Source organism: Porites lutea, chromosome 14 (genome assembly GCF_958299795.1).
Source record: "Porites lutea chromosome 14, jaPorLute2.1, whole genome shotgun sequence".
Lineage (NCBI taxonomy): Eukaryota > Metazoa > Cnidaria > Anthozoa > Scleractinia > Poritidae > Porites > Porites lutea.
In genome coordinates this window covers 3,098,272-3,111,083 of record NC_133214.1, presented here as the reverse complement: position 1 = coordinate 3,111,083, position 12,812 = coordinate 3,098,272, and the positions used below count along the sequence as shown (strand labels likewise).

The 12,812-nt window shown below is 39.1% G+C and overlaps 1 protein-coding gene and 1 pseudogene across 1 annotated transcript; both read right to left on the bottom strand.

Annotated features, from left to right (window-relative positions):
• Positions 1-1,783: 1,783 nt before the first annotated feature.
• On the bottom strand, positions 1,784-11,244 carry LOC140924158 (NF-kappa-B inhibitor alpha-like). Its single transcript, XM_073374188.1, has 6 exons — positions 10,997-11,244; positions 8,060-8,167; positions 6,955-7,062; positions 5,909-6,038; positions 5,242-5,335; positions 1,784-2,894 (listed from the first exon to the last, which is right to left on the bottom strand). Exons 1-5 carry the CDS (start codon positions 11,150-11,152, stop codon positions 5,247-5,249), a joined length of 591 nt encoding a protein of 196 aa, XP_073230289.1. The 5' UTR covers positions 11,153-11,244; the 3' UTR covers positions 1,784-2,894; positions 5,242-5,246.
• A 799-nt stretch (positions 11,245-12,043) lies between these two features.
• Positions 12,044-12,382, bottom strand: LOC140925015 (dynein light chain roadblock-type 2 pseudogene; annotated as a pseudogene).
• Between the last annotated feature and the right edge of the window lie 430 nt (positions 12,383-12,812).

Here is a 12,812-nt window from a genome sequence, read left to right as displayed (position 1 = left end):
AGGTAATAGCATGATTTGTAGTGATATTTGGCATAAATACCACAAGTGATATTTCAAAATCGTTATGCTTAATTTCACGAGCCGCCAGGCGAGTGAAATTTGAGACAATTTTGAAATATCACAAGTGGTATTTATGCCAAATATCACATACAAATCATGCTATTATTTGTTTATACTACTGCCCGCGAAAGGTTTGTAATTTTCACATGTAGGTATTTCAAATTAAGCTGAAATACCACTGCTCTGAGCCAATCAAATTGCAGAAATTTCTCACGTAGTAGTATAAAGAAAGAAATCTGAACTTGGAGCGAAAGAAGTAATTTCGAAACTGTCGTGCTTGCGTGCATGGTAAAGCCAAAATTTGGACCATTCTTCTCACGCGTAGACGGTGATGATCGACTGATTGATAAGGTTAACCTGAGTTAAACTCCCGGGGAGGGGGGAGGGGGTACTCCCTATGATGGCCTATACGGGGAGCCTCCGCCTGAAAGGGGTACTTTTTTATGATTCAGGTATATGAAAGGGTAGGGATTTTACTTGTTGAAGTATATAAATGGGTAGGAAAATCTATCACTTGGGTCTGCGAAAGGGCCAAATCGGGCTAACAGATACATTTTATGCCTTTATAAAGTCGAGGAAACGTTTTATGTTTGTGATTGATTCCTATTTAAACGACAGTGCATTTACAGTAGTTAAAAGGGTTATAAAGTTCTAAACAAGGTATGTGAAAGGGGTACCATTTGTCAATAGAAGGTATACGAAAGGGGTACCTATTCCGTGAAAAATGGTATATAAAAGGGTAAGGGATTGGATCTCGGGGCGAAGCCTCCCCGTACAAAACTTTGTTGAGTAACCCCCAGGGTTAAACTACCTCGCGAGGTGGAGTAAAAAAACTAAAGATAAGATAAAAGGAATAAAAATCTATCAAACTTACCTGTGAAATGAAAGTTCTGGTGATTTTCCACACTCTCCCGATAACAAGGGTATTCGTTGCGGAGAGTTGTCGAAGAAGTTCTCTTCCAGTCGCTGTTTGATTATGCCATCACACAATAAACGTAACACACTGTTTCTTAAAGTCAGATTTGCTGAATTTCACGGAAAGCGTTTTCTGGTACTCGAAACACCACCAGGAAAAATAGAGATTGGCAATTTACGATATTTATGGATAAAGTAGCAATCGACCCAGCGTGCGACTGACTTATTTGTTTATATATAACGGTCTATCAGCGCACTAGGATTGGTTAACTTGGTCACTAATCAACGTCAATAAGCAGTTACGGACGTTTCTAATCTACTGTGTAAACAGTGTAAAGTAAACTCCGCCATTATAAATGCAGAAGGCTTATTTGTTCAGCAAAATTATCCGAAATGAAATCTGTAACTTATCGAGGCATTTTCCAGATATTCAGGGAAATTTCCTTTTCCACAATCAGAATTATATAAATTACTGAAAAAGAAGATTAATTTCTATGTGCCTTCATTGCAATCACAAGAGGGAGCAACTTCACATTCGGTAGCTTGAGAATTGTCATTCTGGTCAAGTTTAAACTTGAATTTTGTTTTTGGAACAAATGACTTCGCCTTAACTACACACTTGGCATAAGTCATCACAAAATAAACTAAAAACAAAATTATAAAATTAAAATTAAACACAAAACTTTATTTGTCCTCAGATAAAAATAAATAAATAAAACGTTATTTAGCCTCTTCAGTGTTTATTAACTCAAAACAGGAGCCGAGCAAATTTCTGAAACCAGAAAATCGAGAACAAAAGGAAACTATAAACATTTAAAAGACTGTTTTGTAATCCAGTAACTCATATTACGATTTTTCTCTCAGGGCAAACTGCTAATAGACAAATTTAACAAAGAAAACGCAGCTTGTCGTGATAGCGCGCAGAAAAAGACTGAACCCGACTTCCGGTGTTTGATTTGCCTTTCTACCCTTGGTCAGTCAAGTCGCTTTTACGATCTGCGCGCGTCTTCTTCACCGTCGTGGCGTTGTCTTTGCCAAATCTGTTTAAAAGCAATGCAACAAAAAAGTACAAACAGACACTGACTAAAACCTTTTTCTACTTGTATGTTGGGCAAGGTATCTTTTTACATGCAAAAAGTACATTATTGAACAGACGATATCCGAACTAGTCGGCTAAATTACCGTGTGGAATTTAATAAAATAAATATCTATCTTATAATTTATATCTACAACGTTCTGTTTGGTTCATAATAATAATTTTCACCCATGGAGTAAATAAATATAGCGAACATTTAGTTTAAACTACAACCGGCGACAAAATTACAGATGTAGTTCAGACACTAAGAGCCTCTCTGGCGTTTTTGACCAACCTAAAGTAAAAATTTTATTATAAAATCTACTTTGCTCTGACTCGTATACGTCACTTTCTATCCTGCAGTGACTAAATATAACACACTTTTAGTTCACAAATATTTTGTTAAACTAGCCCCTTGTTTAAGTCGGCTGTTCTCGTCTAAATATTGTTATTTTAAGCAGTCACCTGAGGTCAGGGTTCGTACTCTTTTGAGTTCTTCAAATGCCATGACCTTTCATGACTTTTTTTATGACCTTAGGTTTCGCTGTCATTTTCAAAAACTTCCAAAACTTTACTGGCTTTAGCATATTTTTTGACCTTAAACAGTTCAACTGACACAAACTGTGGTATCCAGAAAAATTCGTGCCGCTCGTGCCGTATAATTACTCCTCTTCATCTTACGCTATCCCTGCTTTGTCATCTCCAGTAACTAATCTACCACACAAAACCTTAATTTTCCATGGCTGTCAAGGACCAACAGTTGAAATTCCATGACTTTCCAGGACTTGAACATGAAATTCTTAGATTTCATGACTTTCCAGGATTTCCATGGCCTGTACGGACCCTGTGAGGTTACAAAAGGATTTCTCGATAAGCAGTTTGAAGGCCACTGAACTAAAAGTTCCCGTCGCCCAATGTAAGGGAATCCAAGACACGTTTGGATTCTGGATTCCAGATTCCAGGTACTCGATTCTGGATTCTTTCTCAGTGGGACTTGGATTCCGGATTTCAATCGTTGAAGGGATTCCGGATTCCTTGAGTTGTATTCCGGATTCCAAAGTCCAGGATTCCAGACTCCAGTGGTAAAAATTTCCCGGATTCCGGAATCTCAATTTCCTTACACGAGGCGATTCCTGAATTTTTAATATTTGTTGAATGATGTGAAGTTCAGTGCATTTGCACGTATTTCTTCTGACAAGTACTTATAAAAACATTCTTGCTACACTGTCCACAACAGGTTCAGTTTTTCAGCCTTGACGCACGGAAAACTGAGCAAAAATCCAAGCTTCGTGATAGACTAGGACTGCGAAGAGGGGAGATAAAGAGTGACAAACGGAGGCGGAGAAAATTTTCAGGAATCAGGACTCACATAATTGATGTTGTTTACAAGAACTCGAAGTGGGTGAAAGAGGCCATGACTTCCTGGCCTTGAAAACAAATTAGGGCCAAACAGTTGTAAGACGCGCGTGCCGAGCCATTTTACCCTAAGACATGATTGCGTTGCAGATGTCTTTGTGGGTGCAATAGACCTCTTCACACCAACACACTGAAGTTAGACCCCTGCCTTCGTTAGAATGGGTGGCATTTTCGAAGAAGAAACTTCCTGCAAGAAATGCACCTGATGTAACACGTTATCTGCAGAAGACCAATTCTGGCGTGCTCTTACAGCCGCCGAGAACTCTCTCGAACAGTCGAAAGAAAAAAGAGTTCAGATGATTTGAAGGGGAAAATTATTTAAATAAGTTCTTTTATTGTAACGATTACAATTATTTAACAATCATTTAATGAGGCTGAGTACCATCTGAAGAATTATGGAGATCGAGGAGGGTGTTTACGATTCAATAATCTGGCAATTTGCCGCACGATTGTCGTCATTTTTCACATAACGCAAAACTCTGCCAAATTTGGTCGACAGTAGCTGGTTATGATGAATTGTGCGTGGGATTTTATCCAATCAGAAACGGAGATATATTTTGAATGAATAATAATAGCAATTATTGAATGAGGCTGCGTATGATATGAATAATTATGCAGATACAGGAGAGTGTTATCCGCCAAAGCCGAAGGCTGATGCGGATAAGCCTCTTCGAGGGTGGTCTTTCTTCCAAAGATGCCTGAAATTTTCCGCCATTTTCTTTCAGAACTACTGAACTAACTTAAGCTCGTCCCCAGAGTTTCTCGGCTGCCGTGCCTTTTTCTGGCGATAGCCTTTACCACTGATGCCATTTAATCACGGAATTTTGCAAACGCCTTCTAAACTTAGTCGACGCCAGCTGGATATGAATAATTAGCTAGGGGATTTCGGCCAATAAGAGGCGGAGAAATATTTTGAATTTTTTGAACACGAACCTGACAAAATCTGCAGCGATTTGACTTAAAAAGGGCCAAAGCTTGGAAATCACTCATGCGAAAGAAAAAGAAAGGAGAAAAAGAAAGAGCGAGGAGGAAGAAAGGAGGAGAAGAGAAAAAAGCAATTCCTGCACTCTTAGTTGTTATCATGGCTACTTTGGAGGTAACGTCTTAAAAAATCCGGCTAGATATATATAATAATATATCTAAAACTATAGAGAAACGAACAAATGTAAGTGTGTAACTTGTTTCAGTTCTATATCATGGAGCGTGGTCACGACATATGAAAACAAGCTTTGAATTAAACTCAAACACATCTCCATGACTCTAACAAAGCGCTGCCCCGCTGGGTAATAGTGCATTTTTGAGTTCTAAAATACTCTAACTTTCAAAACGAGTGCAAAATTTTCTTGTGAAAATGAGTTTTATTTGCACGAGAATAAAAAATATATTTCAAGATCAATGGCTTCGCACTTAGCCTCAGAGGCTTGGAGCAACGCAGAAATGGCCTTTTCTTACGCAAACGACGTGATTATAGTCACGCAAATAGCTTTGGTCTGGGCAGGGTGCAAAGAAAGTCAGTTTTACAGTCAGCCATTTGGGCAAGCTGTAGCTAGCATGTACCAGCCCACAAGTCATTTCAACTGGCGCCAAAACCTATTTTGATTTGCAGGATTGATTACAATCCTTCTGTAATTTGAATTTCCCCCCAAAACAGCACTTGCCTGTCGGGTAAGTTAAGAACAAAAATCACTAGCCCGATAGCAAAATCCACTTGCCCTGGGCTATCGGACCCGACTTTCTTTGCACGCTGCTGGGTCATTTTATGTCTACTCCCTTACCTTAACTAACTGTTTAAATTCATTGTATTATAGTTGCCGACCATGAGGTTAACCCTGCGGTCATCTGCATGAAAATTTACGCTCAAGACGGAACCTGCGCAAAAAAAAGCAGTCACTCATATCAAATAACGTCTCCTACTAAAGGTAAAATACAATGTATACGTAATTACGCAGAAGGTGTGAAATAAATTCACAAATTATTACTGTTTGATAAAACTTATCTTGTTCCCAGATTGTCTGCTTGGTAGGCAGTTCATGGGGCAAGGGACAGGGAGAAATTTAGCCTGCGAAACCATCCGTTTCTCCTCGCTCTTCGCCGCTGGGGACGTTTCTCATGTTTTTCTTGTCTAGTTCACTTAGTATCCAGGATTCCTGTTTTGAGGGGTGTATTTCCATGGACCATTAACTTTGAGGGGTTGGACCATTGGAAAAGTAAAGGGAGAGGACTAAAAAAAATCCATACATGAAAAATTCACATGAAAAAAAAATCATACAGCCGGAAAAGGCAGAAAAAAAAATACATACGAGCTGAGAAGAAGTAAAAAGGTGTACACAAGGCAAACCAAAATATAACAAGTTAAGTTTACACGCAAGGTCGAATTGACTCCCCACACCTCCCCCTTCTTTTTTGTTATGGTCCGTTCCTAAGAAGAAATCTACGACTTACCATTGACGGATATGTCTACATCAGTGCCATCTGATTGGACGTCACTCACTCCTCCCGCCAACCTAAGAAGGTAAGTCTTAACATGATGATGTCCACGTCTCTCTGCCACTTGCTGGGCTGTTTCATCGTTCTTTGTCAAAATGAAAATACATTTCACCAAAGACCCAGGAAATTTGGCACTTCAGAACATTTTATGTTATAGTTGTGTCATTAGGATACATCCCGCATAATCCTTAATAAACATAATCCATACTGATTGTCTCGTGTCATTGAAGTAAACTGCTAATCAGTAACAAGAAAGAGAAGTGTACTAGGCAAACAATAAGGTTGAAAGTTCCAAAGTTGTACTTCTACTCAGCGACCTCTACTTGCACCCAAATCTGAATGTCACCATAATCGCTTTTAGCCATAGTTGTAGTGTCGTGTTAAGTGCTTGGTGAAAAGAGGGCGTTAACGATACCACAAAGGCTACGGCAGTGAAAACGTCCCTTAAAAAGTGTCTTCACGTTCTTTGAGAGTTAAGCGCGATTATCCCAACTTACTCAGTGTGACAAATGTAGGTGAACTCTCCTGGCTTTGGTTGTTCAAATGGATGAAGATTTATCCACTGGATAGCGTTATCCTCGATACAGTCCTCTATGGCTGATGTAGCAATAATTAAATTTCGACCCTGCTCACAATAGAACCTCCAGTAGCTCAGTGGTTGGGGCGTTTGGACGGGTGTTTGGACATTCTATCACGTGAAACTTGCTCTACCTCGCCCGATGGACACTCCCTAACCTTTGTTGGAAGTGTAAGCTAATTGCAGGCGACCAGAGGAGCCCGCAATCAAAATCTCAAGGTTGCTATTACGCATGAGTGGCAGGTATGTAGCCGGTATTCTTATAGACTTCACTAAGAATAAATGGCAATAGCAAGCATAAAACGCAAACTGATCACTGTTTTTGCCCACATGTACACTCCCTAACCTTTGGTTATAATTAGTTTGTAAATACTTGAAGGCTGGTCTAGACAACACAATAAAAGAATCACAAGGAAACACTCACTTTGTTTTGTTTGCTGTAGTCAGCGGGGCTGTAAGGATTTCTAACCAATGCCTTGACAGCCGAGAGATTGTTTTTCTCCGCAGCTAAATGTAATGGCGTGTGGCCAAACTGCAAAACAAATACTACTTTAGTTTATTCAACACACACCAAAAGATAGCATTCTTGATAGACAAACTAAAAATCCACTTCTTCCACCTTGAATGAGCCAAAAATACTAGAAGTGACAAGAGACAGGGGACATAACAACTTTTAACAGTTTGCGAATATCTCAACCACTGCATTGAAAGTAAATGTAAGAGAAAAGCAGGAAAGATATACCCAGGTAAAGAGAAACCCTAAGGGAGACAGCACCCATTAGGCGAAAAAATTACCGACGATAGATCAGGAAAGGATGGTCAATGGTTACTCCCTGCAATGTCTCAGTTTGTTACAGTCAGAGATGACTGTGATTGGTGGGCGATAGTTTTTTCTCAGTCTGTTTGTGATCCTTAAATTTGATTGAATCCACAGTCTCTTCCCTTACAAATCATAACAGGGACCTTACGAAACAAGAACGTTAACGTTCCTGACATCAAAATGGCAACTGGAACTTGATTATTTCCCTCTTTCAGTTCTCTGACTCAACAAATTCATACAGCGGGTGTTAAAACAAAGGTATTCAGATTGGTCGTTTGAGACAGAAGCATTCCTTCAAGCGAGATAATAAACCTCCAGTTGCTAATCATGGCTTCTGGGATGTCAACGTTACTTACTGACCGTGAACCGTGAACACTTGAAATATCTCAGCAATGTTTATTGTGTTATGACTATATCACAGCAAAGATCTGGACACGGAAACTGGCCACAAAAACACAAAGTAATTAACGTTCTTGCTTCTCAATGCGGTTTAGTTTTCTCACACCTGATTGGCTTTGTTCTTGCAAGACAATAACATTCCAGAAATATTTTTGGTGTTTTTTCCCGGTTTCATTGTAAGTCTTACCCTCACCTGAGGCATTTTTATGACACATTAGCAAATTTGAGGTGGTCTTGGGGAAAAACAAAATTCCCAAGCATCTGGAATTTTTCTGACAAAAAACAAGGCTTAAGGTAGAAAAAAACATACATAGTCAACTAAATTTGCATTAGCTCCATTCTCTAACAGCATGTCCAAAAGATCGTCATCTCCACCAATGTCATATACTACGAAGTGTAGAGGGGTCCTCTCATTTTTCTAGGGAGATAACATACAATAAGACAGATTACTTAAAACATAACACACGCCATCTAAAAATGTTAGGATATTTAGGCAAGTACATCCGAGGGAAATCAATAAAAAGTGCCGCTAAGTAATCCAAGGTAGATGTAAAAATTTGAGGGGGCTGAACATGAGGGTAGGTACCAGCAGACAGCCTAGAGATCACCACATAGCCCTAACAGAGGGTGGGTGACTGGCAGCTGACAGTTAAAATTAGGGGGGAGGGGTGGGGATGGGAGGCTTTTAACACATTTATGGCAAAGTAAAGGAAGCTGGATGACTGGGTGTGACTAATTCTTCAGGGTTTCTAACAGGCATTATCATGATCAGGGATGTTGATAAGAGCCTGCTGCCGGCTAATTTCACTTGCTGAAAAAGAGAAAATTGCTCAGCAAACACATGGGGTAAATTTGAAGGTACATTCGCGTAAAAAAACTGGCTTGACTAATAAAAAAGCTTGCCTAGCTTTTCCGAAGCAACATCCCTGGAGAATTATAGTATAGTTGTTATGAACCTTTCACTTATTTTCCCTATTTGCCTGTGGTTGTTCTGCAACATGTTGCTCTCAATAAAACTGATAACATGACCATCAGACACTTTACTTAATTAATTCTCAGTGTCTTTCAAAATAAAATTTTAAAAAATGCCCAAAATGTGCTTAAATAAGATCTTCTCATTGGGGGGGAAGAGAATGTTTTGGGCCCACAAAAATATATTGGTACACCTGGTTCTGGTGTCCTTGCCATATCTGACAAAGCTAATAAATAAAATTCAATAAAATAAAAGTTTTGCACAGAGATTTTAAGAATGTGACATTGGATGAGCATCAGGCACGTATTTATATTAGCCTGCCCATACCATGTGATTCAACGGACAGAGGGTTGGAAGTCATACATAGCCAAAATGGGTATGTGCTGGAATTTGGTTTTGATCTAGGAAAGAAAGAGCATAGCAACAGTTTCTCGTTAACAGGACCTCCAGGGTAGCGTAGGGAATATTTGGAATGAAGTCTGAATGAATGAATAAATGATAACTTTATTTATACATGGTTAAAAACATCAGTCTAACATAGAAAATTAATTAAAAATTCTCAAAAGCTGTTTTTCATATTTGCCGTGTGGGAGTACTGATCAGAAAACCATCTATGGGAACTTCTCTTAAAGAGACCTAAGGAATTTGATGTACGTATTTCCTCAGGAAGATTGCTCCATAGAAGAGGGCCACTGTAACTAAATCTACACTTCAGGTAATCGGTTCTTGGTTTTGGGAGCATAAATTTTTTCTTCGTGTTGCGAAAATAGTAATGCGGTGTTCTTGACGCAAACAAATTACAGAGATAAGCTGGGGCGAGATTATTAATGCACTTCTACATGAAATAAGCCTTTTGTTTAACCCTTCTAACTCTGATAGCACAATTTTGAAGTTTTTGAAGTTTCTCACTAAGCTGTTGGGTCAAGCCATCCCACAGCACTACAATAATCAAAGTGTGGCTCAATAAGACCTTTGTTTATTTTAATTGCACTGTGCATTGAAACAAATGGCCTGACCCACTTAAGAGCAGCCATACCAGAGGATACTGTTTTAGAGATTTCATGAATGAGGGCCTTCCACAAGAGATTTTCATTGATGATAAGCCAGAGGGATTTGCTTTGATTGCTTTGGTTTATTGGGACGTCGTCTATATGAATGTTCATTGTCTACTAGCTTTGAGCCAGCGATCAATATATTTCAGGTCACTAAAGTCTGGTTATTTTAAGGCTCAGGATGGCACACATCTACCCACAAATTTCAATATTTCCCCACTCCGTAGTTACAGCAACAGGTGAGAGCATGCAGCAAATTGAAATGACTGGACTTTGATCGTCTACCACGGAAGGATAACTTCCTAAACATTTATTTGCCTTCTGTCAACCAGTGTCTGTCACGCGCACGAGACACCTTTGAACTTTTCCATGTGCGGCCATTAAATTTATTGCCTCAGTGTATTACATGTAGTTCTGACTGCATATTAACAAAAATACTGTTAAATCTGAACTTAAAACTCAACCTTACTTGCGGCCATCAATTACCTCAGTGTATTACATGTAGTTCTGACTGCATATTAACAAAAATACTGTTAAATCTGAACTTAAAACTCAACCTTGCTCAAAAAGAAAGCGAAATACGTCAAATGGAAAGCGAAATAAACAATAGGGTTTCCCGTAAAACCGAAAGGCTAAATCCCTCTTAAGTAAACAGACTAAACAAAACCACACGGATTGATTCTAATTATATTTACTACCTCATACCTGAGTTAGGAAAAAGAAATTGAAATTATAAACCGAGAATCATTAACCACCTCATACCTGAGTTAGGAAAAAGAAATCGAACTTGCAAACCGAGAATTCTGTAGGCAACTCACAGACTATGCAGTGGACGACTAAAAGCTAAGTCGAATTGAGCACTGCATATTTTTTTTGCAGCGAAGGGAATGTTGAATTACCAAATACAATCGGTCTTATCTGTATTTTCTTCATTTACGAAAGTATTACGCTTAAGATTTTGATTCGAAATAACAGACATTTTCGGTACAATACAATTCAATCGCGCGTAAAATCCATGGCAAATTTAAATTAAAGTTTACCACTGTCATGAATGAACAGCGACACGCGATGGAACGAGAGAGTAGGAATCTATATACTCTCTGTGCGCTGGATAAGATTTCCTTGCACTCTCTTGTATCTTTCAGTTTTCGTAGGTAAAAGTGAGGTGTAATGCCGCGGCAAAAAAATAACTACAGGAACCTTATTTATAAAGTTTTCTCACCTGTCTATCGGGTTCCCTGAAATTTGCCGGAGCACCATTTTGTAGCAGTTCTCGGATTATTGATTTTCGTTCGACGCGACCGATTTTTTTGTTTTTTAACGCGTCCCAAAGCCTTCTGCCTTTGTCTTCTACATCTCCATCATTTCTACCAGCCATCGGAACAAACTAAGGAGGCATTAAGGCAGAAACCCTTGGTAAAAACAAGCATATGGAGATCGGAGAAGCGACGTTTGTAAACACAGGGTCGCGCGGCGGCTCCCGCTAAAAATAGACGGAGGAAGAAGACTGGTAACGAAATAAAAATCACGTGAACAAACCTGTGACTTTAAGGCATAAAATTTGAAATTCCTTTCTGAAAATTCCTTTTATTTGTTTTTTAGAAAGTTCCAAAACAAATTAAGAATATAAGAGTCATATAAACAGACAAAAGAAGTGGTCCTCTGCGCCAGTCATTTGCAATCATGAACGAACTGATTTCAGAAAGAAATAACGAAAATATATAGCAGAACTGAAGTTAAAAGAGGAACTTTAATAAAGTCGGAGTAATTTGCCATAAACTTGACAATGTACTGCCAATGCTCTATTCTCCAGATTCTCATTTTTTGACGGAAGACTTAGAAAGCTCAGGCTGACAAGTTGTCACAAAATGTGGGGAAGGAACGTGTGACGCGTGACAAAGCCCAATGAACTTCTGAGTGCGAGGCTACCTTGTGTTTAAGGCGCGGGAACCGCTACTGGTGCGGAGTGCGAGTCAACCCATTCGGGTTTCTTGTTGCATATACGATTTTTTACTTGGTGTCACATCAGTGTGGACTACTCCCGGCCCGAGAGAGTATGTGCTAATCTGTGAGAAAACAAGCTTTTGTTCTTCTAATATATAGCTGGCTGGTTTTTTCCCCCAGCTAGGTGGATAATCAAATGCCGACACTCTCTTTTTCGGCTTACAGAGTTTAAATCTATTACAGATCACAAACCATTAAAGTATGTTAAATTTACATTTAGTGCCAGAAAAAATACGTATGGCAAGGAGACTAATTACATCCACAATTACACTGCTATTACAACCTGTTGAACCACAATAAGAGTAAGTTCTCCAGTAGGGGCCACAATAATTTCGTGTTGTTTATTCCGGACCCTTATAAACTGGAGCTTATTTTGCGGGTCTAATTCTCGCACCGCGGAATGGGCCATTTCTATGAGGTTCCCATACAGCAACGCGTAGTTTTTAGTGGTTGTGATGTCCATATTTGTTCTGAGTGCTTGTCCCTCCCGATTTGTCAACATCAAAGCCACTACATTAGGGTGGGCCTGGATCCGCCTAAGAATCTTATCAACTTCTGTCTTGGAAACAGACGACAGGAAGGAGGTGACGTCAGAATCTTCCATTACTCTAAAATGTTTTCTGAAAACGTAAATAAGAAATAAGCTGATGCACAAGAACGTGATCAGTCACGGGAAATTAGGCGCTACTGTAATCGTATCATAATACTGAGGAATTCTTCAACTGCAGGCCTCGCAAAAGGGTGATTTGCGTACGATTGCGCGTTTCGCTCCCAAGAAAAAATGAAGGGAGATTAATTCTGTTTGACAAATACTTAACATTCTCGTTATTAGGATCGGAGAAGAATCTGTTAAAAATAATCTTCCCTTATCTAGATGTGAGATAGTAGAGAAATTTCAAGGAATGTAGAACGAAAATCAAGGTGTTTTTCAAAACTTTCCCAGTTTTCGTCGACTCAATAACACGTTGTTACACAACTTGAGCAGTGTTAAGTATCATCTAGATCTTGATTATTTCTATAGGTATGGATTATTC